Source organism: Mycteria americana, chromosome 16 (genome assembly GCF_035582795.1).
Source record: "Mycteria americana isolate JAX WOST 10 ecotype Jacksonville Zoo and Gardens chromosome 16, USCA_MyAme_1.0, whole genome shotgun sequence".
NCBI classification, from domain to species: Eukaryota; Metazoa; Chordata; class Aves; order Ciconiiformes; family Ciconiidae; genus Mycteria; species Mycteria americana.
Window position 1 is genome coordinate 5,841,806 of NC_134380.1, and position 25,078 is coordinate 5,866,883.

General features: G+C 52.0%; 1 protein-coding gene and 1 long non-coding RNA gene across 2 annotated transcripts in view; one reads left to right on the forward strand and one right to left on the reverse strand.

Annotated features, from left to right (window-relative positions):
• Positions 1–25,078, reverse strand: part of LOC142417916 (uncharacterized) — a 480,711-nt gene that overhangs the window by 91,870 nt on the left and 363,763 nt on the right. The window lies entirely within an intron of this gene.
• The window catches only part of UBE2O (ubiquitin conjugating enzyme E2 O), a 68,138-nt gene continuing 54,549 nt past the window's right edge, over positions 11,490–25,078 (forward strand). The window contains exon 1 of the mRNA XM_075519166.1: positions 11,490–11,901. Coding sequence (XP_075375281.1) covers positions 11,527–11,901 — 375 coding nt within the window. The 5' untranslated portion in view covers positions 11,490–11,526. The remainder of the gene's footprint in view (positions 11,902–25,078) is intronic.

The window sequence follows — 25,078 nt, forward strand, 5'->3', positions numbered from 1 at the left end:
GTGCTGGGCCACCATGCGCGCACTGCGGTGCCCCGGCACGGACATGTCGGGCAGCCCAAGCTGCTGGGATTTGCTCCCTTTTCCGGCTCAGTCAGCAGGTAAGCGACACAGCTTAGCCCCTCTTGGGCTCTTAGGTCACGTCCACGTTCACAGACAGAGCTGAGGTGGGTCCGTGGCAGGACGAGTGGGTGCCTCCTGTGGCCACAAGCCTCGGGCATCCTGCCTGGGTGAGGTGCCCCCAGGCTTTGCCCCCTGCCCCGGGAGCTTCAGGCAGCGTGATCCCACTGGGCACAGCCCATCCCGGGACGAGCCACCTGCAACGTGGGACCCCAGACCCCTCGGTTCCCCCGGGGGGGTGACTGGCCCCCGAGCTCATCCGGCAGCACCCGTCCTGCACAGCCCAGCCAAATCCCTCAGCCTGGATCAGAGCCTGTAGCTTCAATCTGCCTCTGGTTTCACGTGTGAGCAAACCAAGTTAATAAATCCGGAGAGAACCACAAACTGAGCGAATAACTTTGCTAAGCAGAGGCAGCCCACAGGCAGAAATAGTGGAAATTGCTCCCGGAGCCATCCACCCATCCATCCCTGCTCAGCCCGATATTCAAGCAATTTGCAGCAAAGCCAGGTCATTTTTGATTATTGTTTGAGAGGTGCTGGCTTTCCCTGCTAATTATAGGCTTGCCTCCAGCTAATAGGATTTATAGAAACAAAAGCATTACCAGCACAAACATTGCACAGGGCAGAACCAGCGCAAGCTGGGAATTTTCCATCCTGAAATGCCGAGGGCTGGGTGCTTGAAACGCCTGTTTTACCCAGTCCGAGGCGAGACGGGGTGTCGTTGTGATTTGTTTTCAAAGAATTGCTGGTTTGGCAGTGGATATGCAGTTAAGGGATCGGGTCCATCAAGGAGAGGGGGTTTCTTTGGTGGGGGAATTATTTAGCTTCCCCAATGCCAGCTCTAGTCACCTAGGACTAACTGAAATGGTGCTGGGAATGGGTGGTTCATGCTCCGGGGAACAATGTATGAGGGAAGCAATGGGGTGGCCAAGCTGGAGGGGAGAGCGGGGTGTTGGGGGGTTGTAGTGTTTGTAGAGCTTATTATCAAATCTTCTGGAACTCCTCATCCTGCTAATTGGATTAGGAGCTCATCCACCTGGATAAATCCCAGAGCAGGCAAGCGGGTAGGCTCTGGGTACCTAGAAAATGCAACGGTGGTTTGATCCTTGGTGGTGCTGAGTGCCTGGGGCAAGTTCTGGGCATGCTGCTGGATCAGGCCCAGGGACGGCTGCGCGGGGATGCCAGGGCAGAGCGGCCAGCGGAGTACGGCCTCGGGCAGGGCTGGCGTTTCAGCTGCCGTGGGAATTATGGAGCGGGAGGTTTGCTCACCGATAGCCTCTGTTAGCCAGGTCACTGTCCAAGAACAAGTCGTTATCCCAGACCATACAAAGGCTGTAAAGAAGCGAATACTGGAAACTCTCTACGGGGACATGCACAGAGTTGGGGGGAGGTTCAAAACCTCTTGTGTGAGTGGCTGCTCAGTTCCCATTACAGATGACTGGGAAAGGGCAATCAGATCCCTCCAGCTATTTTTAGAAATTTCTTGACACCCCAACCAGCAACAGCCCGGAGCAGAAGTCGGTGATGGGGAAAGGCTGCTCCTTAGCTTGTTTTCTTGTATTTTTTTCCCCTCTGGCACTTTATTCCTGGCAACCCAGATTATACAGCTGGAGGGCTGATAGATTTGTGTTTGTTTTCTGAAAATGAACTTTTTGCTTTGCTTCTCAACTCCCTGCAGATGCAAAAGTCTTCTGGGGGGGGGGGGGGGGATACATACAGCCTGCAGAGCGCAGAGGAACCAGCCGCCCTCCCCAGCCTGTCCCTGGAGCTGAGCCTGGGCCCTGCGTGGCCATGGGGGTACCAGCAGTGCAGTTACACCTGGGAAGCATCTGACCTGCAGAGGTGAAGGAAACTCGCCCCAGGTCACGGAGTAAGTGAGAACCAGAGGGAGGAGGAAAATCCTCTCCCCCTGGCTCAAGACATCTGTCTTCCATGCTCCAACACAGCCTCACGTATATTGTGCAAGTCACATACCCCAGGCTAAATTTTGTGCCGTAGCTCCTTACCAGACCTGCCTGAGATGAGCCTGACCATACACTTGGGTGTACATAGCAGTGTACCAAAAGCTCACTCTGTAAATTTTCCCCCCTCGCTTGTGTTTGTGCACTAGAGACCAAAGCATCCGCATGGTCCAGAGAGATGCTCACATGTAAATAAACAGGCAAGTCCACAGTACCCCCCTAATGTAATCTTTTTATTATGTTATGAACGTCTGCCTGGATTTGAAGCTTGAATTTTTAAATGAGTTGGTAGTAAGGAGTTATTCACCCAGTTCTGAAGCCAAATATTCTTTGCAGAAGAGCTCGAATTCTTCCCACACCCCGAACACGGAGGGTTTCGGTGAGAAGAGTCCCTACACCCAGGTTTTGATAGCATGTATTGGACGTGTAGAGATGGGACAGGGGCTGTGATGAGAGTCACACTCTTACCTCCACCAAAGTCACTTTTCAGGCAAGCTAAGCTCCATGCATCAACCTCCCTCCCCTCTGGGGCAATTCCCCACATCCTGGGATACTGGGGCTGGCAAGTCGCAGTGGCCGCGGGACCACCAGCTGTCCCCAAGGCTGTTAGTACCACTGGGATGCAACAGAAAGGTGGGTGCTTACCGGACGGGGACCCCGCGCCGCTCCTCTGCCCGGCTGGCTCCGGTGGTGCTGCCTCGCAGCTGGCGGGAGAGGAGGACCCGGGGTTTTGCCTCCCCTCCTCTTTGTCTGCTGCACCCTCTGCAGCCCTTGCTTATATATTTGTTATTTCTGGAGCACGTGATGACATCCTAAGGAGTTTATAACCCCGATGAAAGACAGGGAGAGGTGAGAGGCTTTAAGGTGACAGACCAGCAAAAGGATCCCATCAGGCTTTATTTTTTTTTTTCCCCTGGCGTGACTGCCTGCAAAGGGATAAAGCATTTAGCTGATTGCTGTGGACTGAGTGCCCGCTGTGGGCCGGGCAGGGAGAGCAGAGGACTTAGCTAGGAAAGGAGAGCAACGTACTGTGCCTGGTCCAGACCTCTCTGACGGCATCGGGAGCTCGTAGGAAGCTGAAGGCAGCCCTGCCGCGGGTGGATGGGCTTTCTTTGTGTCGAGGATGGGGAGGCTGCAGGCTGTGCCAGACGTGATCATCTCTTGGGCTTGAGCAATGGGGAGTTTCTCAGGGGAACCAGCTGGCTTCTTGTAGGATGGGGGGCCAGACCTAAGGTTTCTGCCCCAAGGAGCTTACTCCAAAGACCAAGCATCTCTCCTCGACACAGCCCACGGTCCCTGGGAGCTATTACATAAGAAACTGGATAGGCAAAGCCAGCACTATTTGTCCCCATCAGGACATGTGTAATAAAAAGGAGATTATCCCAGGCGTGAGCTCCTAGATAGGAAATGACTGGGAAGGTCAGCAAAAATAATTTAAAAATGTTGGCATCATCTTTATCATCATGAACCAGATGCAGCCCTAAAGAAGCCCAGAGCAAGAGGCAGAGCTGGCTTTGCTCCACCGGAGACATTTCCAGGGGAGCTCAGGACCTGCTTTAGTTTCCAGCCATGGGCAAAGTGACCTGGGGCTACACCCTTATCTCCCTTTTTCAAGTTTTTTTCATGGAATCAAAACAGAAATACAACCCAGCAGATTTCTGCTCTTCAGAAATGGCATTTCAGAGCAACTCCCAGCCATTAAAACTGAGCCCAGCAGAGCAGAGGCTGGCCTATGGCCGGAATAGTCGAGCGGGGATGCTGCTCTCGGTGGTTTTAGCTGGGTCCGTCTCTCCCTGCTCCTACACAGCTACAGAGGGTCAAAAACCCCATTAAATGCGAGCCACAGCAGTGTGCTGAGATTTACATATTTAGCAGCTCCCTCAGCATCTTCAAAGAGCCCCGAGCTGTCACTCCGGCCCCGCAGCCAGGCTGGTCCCTCCATTGGGGTGCCCGCTCAGGAAGACGGCGATTATCTCCGGGTAGGATTTGCAGCGAGGGGCGGCACGTGGGAGGCAGGTGAATCACGGCTCGTCCCCCCGCTCTGCCAGGACTGGGGAATGAAGCGGCACACACGCAGCCCAGGGGCTCCCCAGCTGTGCTGTGCTCTGCCTCCGGCCCCGCTGCGGTGCCCGGTTATCCTGGTGCTCAGGGACATTAAGCTGCTTTTGGTGGCTGCAGCCTTTGCAGTCCCGTGGCCTCAAGGGGCAGGGTCTGCCATCACAGGGGACGCAGGTGGCACCAGGGTCCTCTCCCACGTGGCACCATCAGGGAGGTTTCTCTCCGAAACACACATAATTATTCACATAATTACCAAGCTAGACACTCTGCTCACGTCCCTGTTTTACACCTTCCCCTGGCTTAGCCGTCGGGACCCGCATACCCAAGAGGGTGACGCTTTTCTCCTGGCAATGGCATAACAGGGGTGGCAGCAGGGCTCTGCAGTTTGGCATCGCTGCAAGATCAGCCACAGGCTCTGATCTCATTCTCCGTTGTCTCCTGCCTTTTCATCAGCTGCCACGGACAGGCAGCGTGCGAGTGCTCGTCATTGCTGTAAACTCACCACAGGATGCGGCTCTTTGGACATACTCGGTATTCTCAGCACTTGCCAGGCTGGCTACCTGCTGATTTTATCCCCCGGTGCTCCCCTCTCGTGTTTCCAAGAGCAGTTCAAAATCGCCAGCGGGTCCTGTGAAGCCAGTGTGCCTCCAGCCTCTCCTCTGGAGCCGGGCATACAGTGAGGCTTAGGAGCCTGCAAGCTGATGTGCTTTTGAAATAGCAACATGGGGCTCCTATGGACAGGGGCCAGACCCCAGCCCCAGGCTCTAAATAGACCTTAGAGGGGCTGGTTCTGCTCTGTGCTCTGAACTGTTAATATATATATAATATGCAAATATACACGTACGTGGATTTCCTCTGGCATGTTCCTTTTGGCCCATCAGTGCAGCTGATGCCTCTTCTGTGAGGGCACGGGGCTGACTCCCTCCACAGACAGCCAGAGGGAGCTGGGGAAGGGATGAAGGGCTGCTGCTTCACAGCTTGTTTGGGATCCCAGAGATGGTCAGGGGAAAGAGGCTTTGAACTCTGGCTTTGACCTGCACTAGATCAACACATGCCCTTGCAGGGCTGGTGGATCTTGTTACTCCTCTACGTGGGCCTTTGAGGAAAGAGTACAAACAGTTTGGGGGACAGTTTCACCCATGTCTGCTTGGCCATGGCAACTTCAGTCAAAAGCAGGAGGCAGGGGACCGGGACCGGCAGGGACCTCGTTTATCCCCTCCCTAGAGCACAGGCACTGGCGGTGATTAGCCTCCTTTCCTTCTCTCTGCTGGGCTGTGGTAGTTTGTAACTAGGTCACGGCCACTCAAGATGCAATCCCTGGGAGGAAGGGGGATGGGGTTCAGCGGGGGCTGCAGGGGCTCCTCTGGGAAGAGAGGGCTGGGCAGGTGGGAAGGGGTCTGGCAGAGGCAGCCCCCACCCTCCCGCCCCAGATCTCCAGTTTAGATCCACTTCTGGGTTTGGGACACGGGAGTTGGGTGATGTGTCGCTGGGGCACCCTGCTTCTCCTGGCTCTGCAAGTGCTCTCCTGCCTGTGGTCCAGCCCCGGCACGCTGCTGGAGATGGCTGCGTGGAGATGGCTGGGGACCAGATGCCACCTATGGGGAAGCCAGATCCTGCATTCCAGACCAAGGCTGGGCCTGGACCAGCCCCATCAGGGAATTGGTAAGGTCTTGGTCTCAGCGGTGAGGATGAGAGGAGGGAGTGGAGGGGTGGTTGCCCTTGCATAAAGTTATATGTATACGAGGTGATGCCACGCTGAGGCCATTTGCGGGAAGGGCCAGAGGTGTTTGATCAGGGCAGCAGAAGTAAGGAGGGAAGGGCTGGGTGATCCCCTGCAGGAGGAGGGCACCGGGCACTGCTAGCGGCCCCTCTCGCAGGGGAGAGGCGTTCCCCTGCCTGCCCAGCCTCAGGAGATTTGCTGGGCTTACCAAGACGGGACAAAAGATTGCCATATGCTGCGTCACTTGCTAGTATTTCTGTTCCCCGATGTGCTCAGGACACAGTGATTCCTGCTAAGCTGTTTGCCTGCATGACAGCGATAAACTCCCAGCCCGTCTCTGCAGGAGGGTCTGGAGACATTCCCCAGGAACCGAGCGGCAAGCTCTACACCGAACTACTTTTTCTGAAGGCACCAGCTCTTCCGAGCAGCTGGTGGGGGTGGTACAGGAACACGCGTGCCTCTGGGAAGCAGCAAAAGAAGAAAATATCGGCAGGGTTGGCCAAGGAGGAGCTGCACAGCAGAGCAGAGGGGTGCTGAGAGCTCTCCTGCCTCTGGGCGAGGAGCTCCACCAGCCGCCCCAGGCCGGCGGGCTGGCCCCGTCTGCAGGCGCTGGGGCTGCCGAGCAAAGCTGCTGCCCCGCCGGGCCGCAAACCGGCGCCGTCCCCTCCCTCCCGCCAGGCCGCAGCCGCCGGGCCGGACCCTGCGCGGCGGCGGGAGGCGGCAGCCCACGAGGTGGCACCAGAGCCCCGCCGCAGCCCGGGCACCCCGGGCACCCGGCACCCTGCGGGCACCCCCGCACCCTGCGGGCACCCCCGGGCACCCGGCACCCTCCGGGCACCCCCGCACCCTCCGGGCACCCGGCACCCTGCGGGCACCCCGCACCCTGCGGGCACCCCCCGGGCACCCGGCACCCTCCGGGCACCCGGCACCCTGCGGGCACTTCCCGGGCACCCCGCACCCTGCGGGCACCGCCCGGGCACCCGGCACCCTCCGAGCATCCCCGCACCCTCCGGGCACACCCGCACCCTGTGGGCATCCCCGCACCCTGCGGGCACCGCCCGGGCACCCGGCACCCTCCGGGCACCCCCGCACCCTGCGGGCACCCCGCACCCTGCGGGCACCCCCCGGGCACCCGGCACCCTCCGAGCACCCGGCACCCTGCGGGCACCCCGCACCCTGCGGGCACCTCCCGGGCACCCGGCACCCTCCGGGCACCCGGCACCCTGTGGGCATCCCCGCACCCTGCGGGCACCCCCCGGCCACCCGGCACCCTCCGGGCATCCCCGCACCCTCCGGGCACCCGGCACCCTGTGGGCATCTCCGCACCCTGCGGGCACCCCCCGGGCACCCGGCACCCTGCAGGCATCCCCGCACCCTGCGGGCACCCTGAGAGCATCCCCGCACCCTGCAGGCATCCCCAGCACCCCCTGGGCGCCCAGCACCCTCCGGGCATCCCGGCACCCTCCGGGCTCCCTGCCGGCATCCCCAGCACCCTCCAGGCAACCCGGCACCCCCCGGGCATCCCTACCACCCTCTGGGCACCCGGCACCCTCTGGGTGTCCTGGTACCCTGGAGGCACCCAGCACCCTGCAGGCATCCCGGTACCCTGTGGGCATCCCAGCACCCTCCGGGCACCCAGCACCCTCTGGGCATCCTGGCACCCTGGCAGGCATGCCAGCACCCTCTGGGCATCCTGGCACCCTCTGGGCACCCGACACCCTGAGGGCATCCCCAGCACCCTGTGGGCATCCCAGTACCCTGTGAGTATCCCTGGTACCCAGCAGGCACCCCAGTACCTGGCAGGCATCCTGGCACCCTGCAGGCATCCCAGCACGCTGTGGGCACCCCAGCACCCAGTGGGAACCCTGGTACCCTGACAAGGCATCCCAGCACCTGCCCCTTAACCCCCACAAGGCCCGTGCAAAGATGCGCCATGAGAGGTGCACCCAGCACTAGCTGGGTCCCAGGGAGGAAGGACAGGGCTTGCTTTTCACCAATATCTTGGTGCAGAGGCAGGTAAGGCAGTTAGATCACACGAGCAGCTTGCTTGCAGGGAGGATGTTCACCTGCAAAGAGAGTAAAGGCCAATGCTTCCCGCAACAGCCTAACACCAGGAATTGTCCCTAAACGGGGAGGAGGGGGAAGCTGCTCATGTGTGTCACTTTGCAGAAGTCCTGTGTGTTCAAGACCTCCTGCTGAATCAGTCTCATTCTCAAAAAAAAAAAAAAAAAAGAAACAAAAACCCAACATGTACGCAAAATGCTTCTTGGGTTTGCCTTAGTATTTTGCAGGGTAGTCTGACTTGCTGAGGTCCCTCAGTGGAGATCCAAATAGCCTGGCTTGTTGAATGGAAGATGCTCCTTTCAACACCCAGGGACTGCAACGTGCCCAAAGCACATCAGTGTTGTGGCAGTCCAGGCCCCGGGCTGGTGTATCCTGAAAAAGTGATGAGTTCTCCTTCAGTGCCACTTCCCGATGGAAGCAAGTCAGAGCCCCAGCTGGGATCACAGTGCAAAAACACACCCAGCGCAACTCCTGCTAACAAGCAAACAGCCCTGACTTGTCCCCATTAAAATCCCCCTGCTGTGAGCCCGGCTGGTTGTATAATTTGATTGTTTGCATGGCTATTTGTGGCTACCTGAAACCCCACCGCTGCTCTTCAGCATGTAATTGCTCTGAAAAGGGACAGTTTCCATCTACACACATGATTATGCCCATTACGTGTATCTATATTTTATTAGCGGCTGTTACGATGTACATTAAGGAGATGATGAGAAGCGTCGCCATGCTGGATAAAGCTGGGCTTTGAAACCTTGAGAAGAACACGCTGCCGTTCCAATGGAGCCAGATGGCACCCTCTCCCCATCCCAAAGGCCTCATCCTGTCCCACAAAGGCACAATTCTCCCTGGCTTCACAGGGAGGGAGGCCGGCACCTCAGTTCCAGGTGGGCTGACTGTATGCCCTGGGGAGATGTGCCTCGCTCCCTGCTCCAGCACAGCGATGGTCAGAGGGTGAAATCCCCGTGCCAGAGGCACTCACGTGCTCAGCAAGTGCTGAGCTCTGCCTTTCTACTCTGCCTCATTCACTTTTCAGAGGTCGTGGCTTGCTGACAGAGGTCTGTACTCCCAGAAGCACATCCCTGCAAACAGCTGTATAGCCACGTGGCACTGAATGGATATTTAAACTGTCTTTCCCCAAGGGTATGCTGCTGTTTTCCCACCCAATGGTCCCTTTTAGCTCTATTCCGTTCCTTATCCTTGGGGTCGATGCTGAGAAATGCTCCAGCAGGGAACCACATCAACACGATACCCCTCTGATTAAAATGATGCTGTAGCAAGGGATTAAATGCTGGCGTGGAGGTCGGGCTGACCGGGGGCCTGGTGGAAGGCAGGTGTTGAGAGTGCTGCACCGCCTGCAGCTCCCTGATTTGGAGGCAGGAGAGGAATAGTTTGTACTTCACCATCACTTAGAGCATCCTGCTGCCCTGCCGCCCACCCCCGGGGATACCCGAGGAGCCGGGCAGAGCTGAAACGGCGGCCAGGTCCCAACGCACCCCTCACCCACGCACCAACCCGTCTGCCCCAGCCTCTTGCCAGCTGCTTTCCAGGGTTTTAGGGAAGGTTGGAAAGGTTGGGAAATCCCAGCAGGCCTGAGGAGAGGGTCCCTGCTCCCTTGTGGGGTGGTGAATCCCAGAGGTGAGCACGGGCAGGTCTTTATCCTCATGGCTTTTCCTAAAAGGAGAAACCTTGCAAGGAGCAATGATAGCTGGCTGGTTGATCCAACCGAGGCAGAGCAGCCCTGCCTTGGTGGGAGGGAGAGGGAAAGAGGGAAAACACTGCTCTGCCGCTCCTGGGGTTTTCCTGCACCAAAACAAGTCAGGCTGAGGATTTGGGACGTTTTCCTGGTATTCCAGCCAGCGCTGCACACGTGGGGAGATCTAGGGAGCAAAGAGACAGGATGACTTTGGGTTAAGGACAGGCAGCAAAGGCTGTTTTGGATTCCTTTAGCCCTTCACATGCCAGAGCAGTGGGACCCACTCAAGAAACCATTTTATTTCAAAAATCCCTGCAGATAGAGGGGAAAACCCCCACCATTAGAGTCACTGAAGCCAAATATTTGGCTCATTTGCACACCCTAATGAGGGCTTCTAGCAACCATAAAATCAAGACCGGGCTTTGCTCTTGGCTGGAGAGCACCTCCCAGCAAAGGGCAGTGCTGGGTGCCAGGGTGGACCCCCACCCCATGCCCAGGGCGGCCGTCTTGGCAGGGCAGGGAGGGCCCGGGTGGGGGTGAGGGGCAGTGGGTGGGCTTTGTACCCCCTCCTCGTGCAGACACCGGCATCTGGGCTGCAATGTCGAGGCTTTTTATAGTAGAGGTGCACACGCTTCTGGGGCGAGACCCATCAGCCACTCCAGCTGAGCACCATGGCTGGGGACATCTCTGCCCCCCTCCAGTGACCGGGGACACTGGGGATGATGCAGTGCAGCCCCCCACGTTTGGGGTCCCGGGGACGATGCAGTGCAGCCCCCCATATTTGGGGTTCCAGGGATGGTGCAATGCACGTCCCCCATGTTTGGGGTCCCGGGGATGATGCAGTGCAGCCCCCCATGTTTGGGGTTCTGGGGATGGTGCAGTGCACACCCCCCATGTTTGGGGTCCCGTGGGTGATGCAGTGCAGCCCCCCATGTTTGGGGTCCCGGGGATGATGCAGTGCACACCCCCATGTTTGGGGTCCCGGGGATGGTGCAGTGCAGCCCCCCATGTTTGGGGTCCCGGGGATGGTGCAGTGCACACCCCTCATGTTTGGGGTCCCAGGGGTGATGCAGTGCAGCCCCCCATGTTTGGGGTCCCGTGGGTGATGCAGTGCACACCCCCCATGTTTGGGGTCCCGGGGACGATGCAGTGCAGCCCCCCATGTTTGGGGTCCCGTCCCGGGGACGATGCAGTGCAGCCCCCCATGTTTGGGGTCCCGGGGACGATGCAGTGCAGCCCCCCATGTTTGGGGTCCCGGGGGTGATGCAGTGCAGCCCCCATGTTTGGGGTCCCGGGGGTGACGCAGTGCAGCCCCCCATGTTTGGGGTCCCGGGGGTGATGCAGTGCACACCCCCCATGTTTGGGGTCCCGGGGGTGATGCAGTGCAGCCCCCCATGTTTGGGGTCCCGGGGGTGATGCAGTGCAGCCCCCATGTTTGGGGTCCCGGGGGTGACGCAGTGCAGCCCCCCATGTTTGGGGTCCCGGGGGTGATGCAGTGCACACCCCCCATGTTTGGGGTCCCGGGGGTGACGCAGTGCAGCCCCCCATGTTTGGGGTCCCGGGGGTGATGCAGTGCACACCCCCCATGTTTGGGGTCCCGGGGGTGACGCAGTGCAGCCCCCCATGTTTGGGGTCCCGGGGGTGATGCAGTGCACACCCCCCGTGTTTGGGGTCCCGGGGGTGATGCAGTGCAGCCCCCCATGTTTGGGGTCCCGGGGGTGATGCAGTGCACACCCCCCGCGGCCAGGTCCGGACCCGTCACCTCCCGCCCCTCCCGCGCGGTGGGCGTGGCGCAGATCTGGGCGTGTCCCCGCCGAGCCCCGCCCCCGGGCCGTTACTTGCGCGCTGCCCGCCCCGCCCCTCCCCTCCCCCAGCCTGCGCCGGCGGCCGCGCGCTCTCCCGCTCTGCCCGGCGCCATGGCGGACCAGCCCGCTGAGGCGGCCCCGGCCGCTCCGGCCCCCGCCGCCCCGGCCCCCCCCGCCGCCCTGCCCCTGCCGGCCCCGCCGGGCGGCTCGCAGCGCCTGCTCTTCTCCCACGACCTGGTGTCGGGTCGCTACCGCGGCTCGGTGCGGTTCGGCCTGGTGCGCCTCATCCACGGCGAGGACTCGGACTCGGAGGAGGAGGAGGGCGGGCGCGGGACCGGCGGCGGCGCCGCCAGCTCGGGAGGCTCCGAGTCGGGGGGCCCCGGGACCGGCGGCGCGGAGGAGGGCCGCGCCAGCCCGCTGCGGCGGGGCTACGTGCGAGTGCAGTGGTACCCGGAGGGCATCAAGCAGCACGTCAAGGAGACCAAGGTAACCGGGGCGGCCTCGGGCACCGCCGGCTCCCGCCCGGGGTGGGGGGCTGCCCGCGGCCTGGCTCGGCCTCTGCGTCCGTGGGGGGTGTCCCGTCCCCCCCCCCCCCCCCCCCCCGAGGGGCCTGGCTCCGGCCGCAAGGCCGGGGCTCCGCCTTGGAGGCCTCCCGGGGCAGGGGCCTGCGCGGCCTGCCGGTTTGCGGGGCTGCCGGCCGGCTCCCTTCCCCGCGGGCTGTGGTGTTTGGCTGCTCTGGAGGCACCCGAGGGGTTATCGCTCCTTCTCCCGTATTACCCCCTGCCCTCGCCCGCCGGTGGCGGCGAGCAGCGCTCTGAGCGTGGGGAGGGTGGACGGTGTCCTCCGGAGGTTGAAATCCCTTTCCCTGCCTTCATCACGCTCCTTCTGGAAGCCCGGCGTGGATGCCGCTGGTGGCAAAGCACGGCTGTTTCGCTGGGGCGCTGGGATTTAATGGCATAAGGAGAGGCCTGCCTGTGAAGGTGATTTGAGCGGGCTGCCGGACCCCTCTTACTTGCTGGGGATGTTGGCCAGTATCCCTGCCTGTGTTGGACGGCGTTGTCATCGCCTGTGTCAGGGGAGTCAACGGCCGAATAGGGAAACCTCGACTAGCTAAAGATTTCAGTGGCGAGTAACCGTGGTTTGGATCTGCCCTTGTTTACGTGAGCGTTTACCCCCCACTGATGAGGCATACGTAAATCTTAATTATATCTGAAGAGCCACAAGGTGCAGGTCGGCGTTAGACTATTCCCACTTCCCAAAGTTCGTCTGGCGTGGGGTTCCGCACAGAGTGGCTGACAGTGCGGAGACAAAAGCGAGCGAGGGGGCACTGTAATATAGCACAAAGGGGCCTGCGAGGAATGGGCGTTGCACTGAACAAAACAGGCGGCCTGCGCTGTCCTTGCAGCGGAGCGGGTCCGAGTGCTCTTCTGGGGTGGCAGGCGAAAGCGGGAGGCTTCTGGTATGCCGTCTGCTTTGCTGGTTCAGAAATGGCCCCGTATGCCAAAGGAGAGGGGGGAGATTGAGAGGAAGGAAGGTGTGTTGCAGTCCTACAGGCATCGGTAGGATTGCAAGTGCTAACAGAATGAGCTAAATTTAGGTAGTAGTGTCATTAGACACGTGACTGGTTGGAGATAAGGAAAATGAAAACAGGTATTCAGAAAAGATACTGCCATGTGATGTATTTCTACCTTAAAAAAAAAAAAAGCCTTCTTTCTCTAAAGAACCACAGTTCAATCACTGCAGCTTTCCAATAAAATCTTCGTGTGCTGTTGCAGCAAAAATTTGTCCCGAGTTGAGTGTGGTTTTCAGCATCTAAACAAAGCCGCCTCAATTTGGGTGAATAAACACGGACTTAGGAGTTGTTATTGGGTTCCCAAATCCAGAAGCGTTAGCTCTGACTTTAGTCGCTTGGTAACTGTACCCTTTTCAATATCAGAAAAAGCTAGACTGGGGAGGATCAGAAATGAAACACAGTTATGTAAATAAACGGTCTGTCTGTCTTTCCTTTTGGTGGTCCTTCTCCTCTGGTGTAGGTGTCTTTACCACTCAGATAATAGACCCTGGGGAGAAGTTTCCTCAGTGCTTGAGGAATTTAGGCGTACTTATCATATTGATTTTTCCATTTGAAAAGCAGCCCACTAACAAAATTGAGAGGCATTGTGTGCGATCTGCACTGCAGCTCAGGGTTGCTAAAAACAAATCTGATGCCATTGGAAACATGTCACAGGACTTAGCATTTCGTGGTTATAATCAGGTTTTTTAGCTGTCTGCTGACCCAGCCCTTTTTGTGTTACACTGTGTGAGAACCAGCCAGGTAAGCCTGACGTGCTTGTCATTGTCCACGCTGGGAGAGGTACAAACCATCGGCACCACGTGGTTGTCCCGGGCCTAAAGTTTGTTGGCTTTTGGGTGCTGTTTCCTGCTGTTATCTGCAGATACATCTTTTGGCTGTGACTGTGACTCCCTAGCATCTTTGGCTGTGAGATTCTTGTTTGACATCCTTAAAAATGTTAACCTGTCCTGGTCACAGCCAAACCATGGATTCAGTAGGGTGCTTGTTGCACCCTTTTATTTCCTTTTATTTCCCTGAGCTCTTAATTCTGCAATGGGCAGAGGGTAAAGGTGCTCCTGGGGCCAGAGCTTTTTCACTAGCCCCATCTTCTGCCATCGTGTTCCTGTTTTGTATGTTAGAAAACATACAAAATGTTGTATGTTTTGTATGTTAGAATACATACAAAACATCCATGTATGTCCTGCTTTCATGTAGAAGGCTGGGTGCCTGTCTGTCTCCTGTTTGTCAAGTACTTTAAGATCTATGAACCCTGGCATATGTATTGGGTAGAGCGAGCATTGTAACCGAGGAAGGGGAGAATTAAAGTTGTTGCAAATTTTGAGGATAGTGAAACAGCACCTTCGGCTCCCAGTGCAAAGGTCAAAAGCAGCTTTGTGTGCCCAGTTATAATCCTAGAGCTTTCCTGTCTTTTCTTTAAACTATGGGTGGTTAAATAGGTTTTTTTTTTCAGCTAGGGAATAGGTAAGCTAATCACTTTACTGTTGCTTCTAGAAGTTCAATGCTTGCTGTTGCTCTCTCCTGTTGGAAATGGTAGGCAGACTACCGCTTAAACCCAAGCACACAATTACTGATGTTAATAAGTAATAGAAACTTTCTCTTGAAATAGAGCTAGGATTTGGTACAAAGCCACACTAGCTTCTCCAACCGAATAAGTGGTTTATTTGTGTGCATTCCTGCCTTTGATTCCCGCATTGATAGTCATTAGCAGTATCATGACAATGATGTGAATAAAAGAAGAGCCAGGATTTCTTACCCTCTGGCTCCGTGTGCTCCTTTCCTGCCTTCCATGACTACTTTCCCCATTCAAAACACTGGGAAATCATTGTTGCTGAATATTGTAAAGCCCAAGCAGTCTTGGAAGCAGAAGGCTTCCCTTTCCAAGTATGTTTGCCATCCATGTCTTGCCTGACCCAACAAACCTGAAGAGCAGTTCCTCTTCTATGGCTAAAGCCATCTCTTGTCTTCGTGGTACTGTTTGCTAGATGTAATTTGCAACTCAGGTTGTGAAAGTACTGCAAACTAGTGTGAGCACTTGATGCTTTTTCTAACAAATTAGCAGGAGTACTTGAGACCCAGCTGAATTTTAGTTTCAGGATTTCTCAGCTGTAGGTTAGCATTTCTGCTGCACACTTGAGCTGCCTTTGGGAACTTTACAAAAATGCTAGAACATATTATATATTAGTAAGGCTTATAGGGTGCTTTAAAATGCTGCTACCCTTCCTCCTGCCTCTCACCTGAAAGCCTCAGAGCTCTCTGCCACCTTTAATTTTCACAAAGCTTGTGTGAGGCAGATGTGTCTCTTCTGCAGCTGGGGGAAATGGAAAGTGCAGGTGTTGTATTTCAGCACCTTATCTAAAGGCCTTCAGCCAGCCAGGCTGCTGAGTTCCCAGCTTCTGAGTTCCCTGCCTCCTGCTCTGTGTCTGCCTCGGGGAGTGAATGCTTGTGCTAGCGTCTTGGTGTGAAGCTGTGGTATGCACGTGTGGTGCCAATTAATTTATGTGTAGGGGACCCTATAGGGCCCCAGGACTGCCCTAAGAGTCAAGGTGCAATTTTTTTTAAAAAGTTTTTAGCAGCCTTTTGTTTTGTAAGGTCCAGAATACGACTTGGTTTGGGTGGCTCTCTTAACTGCGTTCAGCTTTGCTTTGGAAACAGAGTCACACTATCAGGGCTCCTCAGACATAATCCAGTGGCTGATCAGCTTGTTAGCTGGAAATTATCTGATGTTATCTCCACAAGTCTTGCTATGAATTCAACTCTGCTTCATCCCACACAGCCCTTCTGTTCCTTCCCACCCTTCACCGCTATAATTTCTTGACCCCAGATATTGAGTAATGAATGCAAGGTTGCAGGAGAAGTTTCTGAAGACATTATACTCGCATCATTTCAAGATTTTATAAGTATTTTGTTTCTTGTCTGAATTCTGCCATGTAGTTACTGCTGTGACCTAAACTTTTAAGTTGCGATCTTTCTGTGCTTATACTATAGGAGAAGGAAATATTTCCTTTTACTGAAGGTCTGTGTTTTCCCTCTCTCTCCCTTTACAGCCACTCTCAGCCCTCACTGCTGGGATCCCAACCCACCAGTGTGCGCTCTTCAGATGTTAATCCTAGCTAGTGACTCTGTGGAACCTATTTGCAATTGAGGGATGAAAACAGAGGCTTAAAAATCTTCTGCCTTTAAACCTGGCAAAGCATTCACCGTCTGGAAGTGTGGCGACGCAGCGTGGGTGCGTTGCAGCAGGTGAGGAGGGATAGCTCTGCCTTGCATGGGCAGGGGTCCTTTCCAGGAGCTGTGAGGAAATGCTGGTCATAGTGCAGAACTCTAGTTTTGTTGCAGCCCACAAACCCAATGCCCATAAACTATTACTATTGGGGTTTATTGTGCGAGGAAGCTGTATCTAACCCTCTTCTTGCATCTGACATTTCAGTTAGTCTCCCAGGGGGGTTCTTTGAAACCACCTGCTGTTTGTAGCCGTTAGAGACAGGAGAAGAGAAAAGGCTTACTGGAATTTTTGCAGTTCTGTGTAAAATAGAACCACTTTAATGGGTGACCTTTCCATCCTGTGAGTATCCATTGCAAGGTTATGTACCCTTGAGTCGATTCCCCATTTTACTTTGATTTGTTTGGCTCTTGCAGTACAGACTTGGGGATCATCATTAATATTTTACTGCAAAAATGGAATCCAGCGCAACTCACAGTATGGAAATCTCAGGAGCACTAAATAGTGTATGCTATTACTGTATGGAGAATTGCTTTGTGTACAGCGTGCAGAGTGAATTGATAATTCAGGAGTTGCAAGTGGCCACCTGGGCTAAGCAATTAATTATAACTATTCCAAATCTAGACAGGAGTGTTATTTTTAAAATGGACAAAACCTCTCCCCAAGCAAGCAGTTTTTGTGATGCACTCTCTTCCAAGGGGCACTCACTTTCAATGTGCTGGTATAGCTTAAAAAAAAAAAAAGCTAAATTAGTAATGCTCTTAGGACTAGTAAACAAACTAATGTGCACTAAAAGCTTTGGAAGGAATCGATCAAAGGCCGTGACAGGCTCTGAAATACCTGTGTGAGTGAGGCATTTTGCTGCAACTTTCTCATACAAGTTCTTCCTTTGCTGATGTGATGCAGCTCCAATGCAGACGTCTACAAAGAAGCGGCTTTAAGCAATTTTATAAAGTTACTTTTTTGGCTGAAGATTTTTCCTTGAAGTTAAATGGCAGAAGCCTGACAGATGCTTTTTGGAGCAAGGTCTCGCTTGCTTATGGCAGCTGTCCTCAGCTCCTCTCCTTTCTTCGGAGGAAAGACACTATTTTTAATGTTCAGCATCTGTGTTGGTGCTGGGAAATAATTGGCATTTGCAAAGCTAAAAGCCTCCTCTTGTTTGACTGTTTAATTACTTGGGGGATTTCAAAGGCTCAGAAGGTGATGACACCTTCCTAAATGCTACTTAGGAAAAAACCTGCCTCGTTGTTTCCACTCCACTGTTACCTCCCACCATGTGCTGGGGTTTTGCTCAAATGGGTCATTGTAAGCACAGGAGCTGCTGCTTTCGTCTGAAATCTTTGCACTTACTTTTGAGGTTGTCAGTCCTGAGTTTCCTGGAACTGAGCGATGTGAGATGATAGCTTGGGTTTCTTTCTTCGTTTTATGTCATGCTCTGGAGCACTTGACCTGTAACTCAGTTCAGACTCTACCTTGCATAGCTGGTGTGTCCCACTCCGGAGACCTTTAGACCTGTGGCAAGTTAGGAGGATGCTAACTCCATCTTCTGGAACAACAACAAAAAAAACCCACCATAGGGAGACTCCATGGTAATGTTTGAGGTTTTTTCCATTTGCTATTGGCTGTTAGGCTGCTAAATAGGTGTGTGCATGTTTGTGGCCGAAACCAAAATATTCTGCTAACTTGAATTTGCAAAGTTAATGAACTTCAGCAAAAGTCAATTTCTCTTAATGGCAAGGTCCTGGGACTGGATGGGGGATTTACCTTTGGCAGATATTGATAAGGTTTTTTTCTTTCTGAATGTTAAGTGTTCCTGCGAAGGGAGCAGGAGACTATGTGGGGGGTAGAGCAATAATGGTTGTAAGGGGTGATTAGAAACATCAAATACTATCAAACACATGTGGTTTTGGCAGTAGAGGTGGTGGGGATTACTGATAACTATGATAGCCACGGTGCTTTCAGATGTGCCTGAGTTTCAAGTTGACAGGTGTCCTTTTATTGCTCTTTTCAGTCTGTACTGAATGAATTTCATGGAGGATCCAATGCCTGTGGTGGTAAGCCAGGGCACACGCAGCCCAGCTTCGTGCAGGTAGATGTGTTGTGGGCTCGGCTGTGTTTCTTGATAGAAAGCATCTCTTACTGTGCATTTCAGGATTATTCTTACCTACCTTGTGCGTTTGACTGTGCGTACGGAGTCACGTCTGCTGCGCTGTCTGTCCCAGCCTTTGGGGAGTGCTTGGACCAGGCAATGGAAGTGGTCCAAGTGGAAACAGTGGATGTTTACTGGACTGAAATCTTCAGAGCGTGGTGTAGATGGAAACAAACACACATACTGATGGTGGATGTGGGCTTGATAACTGTATCTTGGATATGTGCTTGTGCGGGAGAGGTAAAAGGAAGTACAGGTGATGTTACATTTGTCTTCTGCCCTGAATTGTGTAGGGTTTAAAGCAATGTAATGGAGAGAGAGATCCGATAAGCACCTGCAGCTGGAATTCCTCTCTTACAGAATATGACATATAGGTCGAGGCCAAAATCATGAGTGGTCAGATTTTAAGACTAAGAAATCTGTACCTCTGTACACTAGACTGTGCTTTTTGGTTTTTTTTTTAAAGAAATGTCATTACCTTTATGCTTCGTTCATCCTTCTCCACGGGTCAGGTGCATGTCGCACTGGAGGAGCTCTCTGACTGTGGAGGAGGTTGCAGTGCAGTTCAGTTCAGGTTATGGAGAAGACTTAAGCTAAATAGTATTGACACCTGTATGCTGTGAGCTTAGAGCGTGCACCATGCGTCTACTAACCTGCTGGTCTAAACTTGAACGAGTAGTTAGAGATGTGTGGAAGTGCTGTCTAGAGCAGTTGTCTCAATGAGGCTCTATTAGCTTCTGGCATGGGGTAGAAGGTTGCTTGGGTATATAAGGGGAGCAGGTGGAAGCCAAGATACAAAATGTTTTTTGTGCATACATGCCGAGATCTTGAAAGTGAGACGCATCAAGCTACATCTTAAATAATTTGCCCAGTTTTTCAAGGGGTAGCTCCCTGCTACAGAGAGATGTTGAATGCTCTAGGTAGGTAGTTAGGCTTCTTTGTGATTGCAAAGCTGCATTTGTTCCCTGCTTTTGCCATCGTCTTTAAAATCATGACCTCTGTTTCTTTCCTCAACAGCTGGTGCTGTAACTCTTTGTGAACCAAATGGGCAGCGTGAAGGCTGTTGGTAGGAGGTGAGACCAAGGACTTGCAGGAAAGCAGGCTAGGAGAGGACAGGAGCACTCGGTATCTTACTGTAGCTTCCAGGCCAGGAAAAAATTTAATTCATGGGAGTAAATTTGAAACAAGGAAACCCTGCTCAGCTTGCATTTGCAGTGGTATCACTTCACAGCCTCTGGTTACAGTCTCTTGAGTTGAAGAGAAACTAGGTAGCTATGCCCTTGGTCTATTAAACAGCATTCATTTTGTACCATAAAATTGCAACAGCGGTACCATGTGGTTCTGCATTCAGCACACATCAAACACAGCCTCTGTGGTTTGTTCGTACCGCTGCCTGTAAAGCTATTAGCTTTTCTGCTTGTGAGGGAGGGGTTTGGAGACTGCCAAGTGAAGAGGGCTATTTAATCACTAGCTGAAAAGGTGAGGAGCTTACGGCTTTTAACTGTGTTTCTTAGCCCAAAGCTGGGAGTTCCTGGTGCATCGTTCCTGTTGAAGTGACAGGGTACAGTTTTCATTCGTCAGTGGACGATGAACCTTCTGCTTAGTGAAATACGCTAATACTGGGAGAGCTGAAATTAGTTCCATCATGCTGATTTATTTTTTACCTACTTTTGAAAGGATATAACTTATTTGAGAATAAAATAATTTTGCGTATGAATCATTTTGGTTGTAAGAAACAGTGCTGCTTCTCTGCTGATAAGGATACTTAGCAAGTAAGTAGCACTTTTCATCTTCAAAGTGTTTTCCGGGCTCTGATGTGGCAGTGCCTCTTTGGCTGTTCGTGTGGGAAAGGTGACAAAAACTTTCCCCCTCAGGTGACGCTGGGTAAGACAGCCTGCACCAGTGCTGCCAGGCCCTGGTGGTGTTTTTGGTGGCTGCCCAGTGCCTTCTGCATTTGACCCTTTCTGATCAAGGCTGGAGAGCATGAGATGTCTGGATGGTGGAAAAACTTTTGACGTTCCTTAGTGCAGCTATAGCTAGAGACTTCTGTCTGGGCAAATCATTCTCACCCCAAACCATAATACATTGGTTATTCAGCATGTGTGTAAAATGGGATGCTTGGAAACTGGATGGCATACTGTATCTCTTGCTATTGAGGAACTCAAGTTGATTTGATTTTACTCATGTGAGTAGCTAAACTGAGTAACCCAGCATTTTTAAAAGTTAGTTTAGGTATAAATCTACTGAGCTGTGAGTTTTGCAGGGCTGGGTTGGAAAGAAATGTAATCAGTGAAGAGCAGCCTAGATGTATGCTGTTAACTTAGTTCATAGCAGTGTTCTAGAATCAAGTGGGTGTTTCGGGCCTCTTGGCTCAAGATATATTGTTAAATAACCGGTCCTAGATCTCAGTCCTCAGTGAAATTGTTGGCAGCAGCTACGCTGAAACACAGTTGGAACTTGAGTAGCACTCTGATCACCAAGGAGCCTTTGTATTTTCTTTCATCCGGCTTTACTCCACATGGCACTAAAATGGCCACTTCTGCCTTACCTGCTGCTGAGAGGGGTCGGAGGTCTCGGCCCCTGCAGCGTGGGGCTCTGCTGCCCTTCCTGGCTGCTGCCCATCTCAAGTGGCTGCTGCTGCTGGCCTCTGCCCTCACACCTTTGCCTTTCAGTATTTGAGGCGAGTGTGCGTGGAGCACTGCTTAATAGTTTTGTTCAGAGTTGATCAGATTTCCAGCAAGGCCCTATTCGTCCTTTGGCTTTGCCCTTCTGTCTGCTTTTGAAGATGAAAGTTGGTGTTTTTCCTTGGAAGGTGGGTTACATATCTAATGCAAGTGAATAATTCTCATGACTATTGCAAGAATATTCATGCTTCTGTTCAGCATCTGAGTCCAAGTTCCTTGAAACAGCATTAGTCTTGAGAGAAAATAGCCACATTTTCTAAATTTAGAGTTACTATGCAGTTGTGTAACTGGCTGGAAATGATACATAATGAACTGCCTCTTCATATTTGTTTTGTCCTTAACACATGCAATTTCTGTCAGAAGCCTTTTCTCTGTCCTTGTGCCACAGGTTGTAAAAGTTGCTCTGGTTTCCCGTGCTGAAGCACAATCTCATCTTAGTGAATTGTCTGTGGGCTTCAGTTTAAAGCAGAAAATGGGAGCGGGGGAGAGGGAGGAATCTCTGTCCTTCCTGGAAAACTTCTGGTTTTGTTTTTTTTAAAGTCTGCAGATGTGGATGATTCATTTGCTTCCTGTAAGAGGTGGGCTGGCCAACATTTCGGGTGTATTCCAAAGAGCTTGGGAAGCTCTTCCTAAGGAGGTGTAGTAGTATATAATGTTTCCTCCCTGGGGTATATTTAATGCAGCTTGTGATTGATGAACATAGACCTGAATTATCCTGACTGTGGAAGCTTTCTGAAATGGAGCAAACTTCACAGGATGAAGCAAGCTGCATCCTGGATGGAGCAAGTTGCTTCCTAGACTATGCACCTCTGTATATTCCTGAAATACAAGAAAGAAGAGAGCACCTTGCAGAATTACACAGCAGAGAAGGTGACACTGCACAGGAAATACCAGAATTCCTGGCTGCTTAGGTTAGGAAGAAACTTCAGGATTTTTTTAATATATTAATTGATATTTTTATCATCCTAATGTGCCAGCTGTCAATGTTTTGAGATCTCACTTTATGTGTAAAAATTAGACAATCAGATTCAGAGTGTGTTATTGGCTCCGTAACTACCTTTTCACCCAGAACATCTGACCTGCGTAGCTGAATTGGCTTATTTGCCCCTTTGATTCTGGGGCTAGAAACTTCCTCTATTTAATTTTGTGTGGTGTTGGGGATTGTGCTGGTACATGACAGAGAAATGTCTCATTTGGTTCACAAACGAAACCTGCCCTGTAACGATAAAGCCAAGTGCTAAGTACAGGGTGACTTTACTATAATAAAATGTGTGCCGGGCAGGAACTCCCTGTGATTGCTCGTGAGCGCTCCAGGCTAGTACTCGCGAGGGCATCCTGAGCCAGTCCCTGCTATCACTGGAGCAGCAGCCTGCTCGGGTATCCATCAGGGAAGGTCTGTCATAAAAAGAGTTTGCTTTGATTTCTTGAATTAGGAAGCTGTCCCAATCTTGATGAGAGAATTTGTAATTTCTAGCATAAATGTGCAAGCAGTTTACACCTATCTCTTCTTGTAAAAAAAGCAAACCTGCCTCCTAAATAGCTTCTTGTCTTTATAAATGTGCTATTATGCGGTGAAGCAGAATCGTTTTCCCCCCTTTCACCCTCAGACTGTATATCACTAACTTCCTTGCCATATAGGCTCTTTCCCTGCTCATCCTGCAGCCCTTGTCCGCACCTACTCCAGCTCACGCCATGCTTTCTTGATCAGAATTGGCTCTGGCTGCCCTGATCAGTCTCGAGTACCTTGGTGAATGGTATTAATGTTTCTTTCCTGAGGCTGTTTTTATCTGAGCCCAAGTGTTAGATGAAAACTTAACAATTCCCTTATCGAGCACACTTCGTATTTCACAGGAGTATTATGTGATCCGCTCTCATATTTCTTGTTTTGTTGGGGATCTTAGAGAAAGATTAATAATTTATAGGAAATAAATATCACAAAAATGGTAATTGATGTGGTCACTGTAATTCATGAGTAAAAACTTTAATTGGAGGATTCTTTCTGGGTTTTTTCCAGTGTTGACACCTTGAGCTTTGGAAGAAATCCAGGCTAAGTTCCTGGCTTCCTTTTAATCGTTCTGTCTGTATTTTTTTTTTCCTGTTCTCAGTAACATAATTTAGTACCAGATTGCCATCCATAGATACTGGTTACCATTTGGAATCTCTCTGTTCTTGCACAATAGTTAATTGTGAGTTGAATTATGTCTTATGTTGGCATAGTGAGTGTGGCCTGAGTGTGTGTTGCACTAATCCTGTGTATGCTGCTGTTTAATTGGCATTCAGGTGCAAACACACATTGTGTATTCACACCTAATGTTGTTTCTCTCACAGTGATGCTTTGGCTTCTTTTGTTTCTGCCCCACGCAGTTGCTTTCTCTTCGGTTTACAGCAGTCTTTCTGATTAGCATATGTACAACCATGCAAACAAGGCAGTTTTGTAGAGAAAATACTCTTATCTGAGAACTCCCATAGCTGGCATACTTGCTGTAAAGTGAGCACTCACTGCAAAGCTATTTTTTTCCTTTAGAGGTTGTGGAGATGGTTGGAAACTGATGGTGAGCCCTACATGTTGGGTTTGACAAACTGCATTTGACCTTCTTGGCCATAATCAGTTGGGTAGACCGCTCTCATCACCCACCCTACCTCTGATAGTTACTATTGAGTGTACTTTACTGCCCAATGGTGACTGACATGAACCTTAACTTTCTCTTGTGATAATGTAATTAATCTCTTCTGATCTGGCATTGATAAGTGTTTGCTGTCAGGAGAGATGTGATGAGAAATAAGGGACTGAAAAGATCAGCTTTTAAAGGTTGTGTTTGTAGGGCAGATTCCTGTCTCCGTGCTCCTGTACCTGCTTCTCCAAATGAGTGTGGTGCTCTTGTGCTGCTAAGGGTGAGTGTGTGGGGGGGCAACAAATGTGGGGTGGAAAGCTCTTGCTTTCCAGAACTTGGATATTTACGACTGCTTAGTACTGTTTGGGCTAGCAAGCCATTTTGCAAAAGCATTTATGAGCAATCTTAGAAGTCTGCTGTGTGGCTCCTATCTCTGTCTCCTTGGTGCTGGAAGAATTGTGTTGATGTGATGATGGCAGAGAACCGAACACCCCAGGAGCTGGAGAGTCCGTGATACTTGTTCTGGAAAGCAGCCTAAGAAATCTTTATGAAATGTCGTTTGTTCTCGTTAGTGCTGCTAACTTAGCTCAGCTACAGTTCAGTTCAGATTGCCTGCCTCTGATCTACAGCGCTGGCAATGCTTGAATGAAGGTTTAAAACAAAAGATCAAGGATTAGACACGGAATGGCATTCATAGTATCATTGTCCAACCTGTATGTACTACTGAGTGTGGTAGAAAAGACACCAAATTGCAGTTCTTAAGTATTTGCTAGCTTGGCTCTTAGCTCAGTTGGTTCCTGCTGTGCTGTAAGAGGATCAGGTGTGTTACTGCTACTGGAGACAAAAGTTTGTTGTGGTAGCAGGTCTTTTTTCATAGCTGTTTCTTTCATTTTTATAACATTTTGCTGCTTCAGAGGCCCTTAAGTGTTCATGCCCTTTGATTAGGTTTAGTTTTCTCCCCACACCAGGATCTCTGGTGCCTCAAAGACCCTTTGTCCCCACCCATTTATCCTCACATCCCTTATCTTTGCTATTTTCATTTTTCTCTAGGAATTAAGTTGTTCAGGGCAATAGCATGTTTGTTGCTCTTAAGAGAGTGGTCCCTGCCCTGCTCTGGACGTTGCCAGACCTGTCCAATGCTTTGCGTCCCCGGCTGGCGGGACATCCATTAGCCCTCTCATTTTTCCAGTTTCATCAGGAAAAATCCCTGGATGTTCTCAAAATGCTTAAGTGGTTAAGTATGACCTTCTAGCCTGGGAGTGTTTCATCTGAACTGAGGAGTGATGTTGAGCCGGGTTTTTAGGTTTTCCTGCTGATGAACAATGCTGGTATGTGAACTAAAAGGGCATTTTTTCCACTAAATTGCTTTAGGGTATTCGAAATGAAGCAGGGTTATCTGTCTTCTGAAGAAGAGTAAAACAAAGG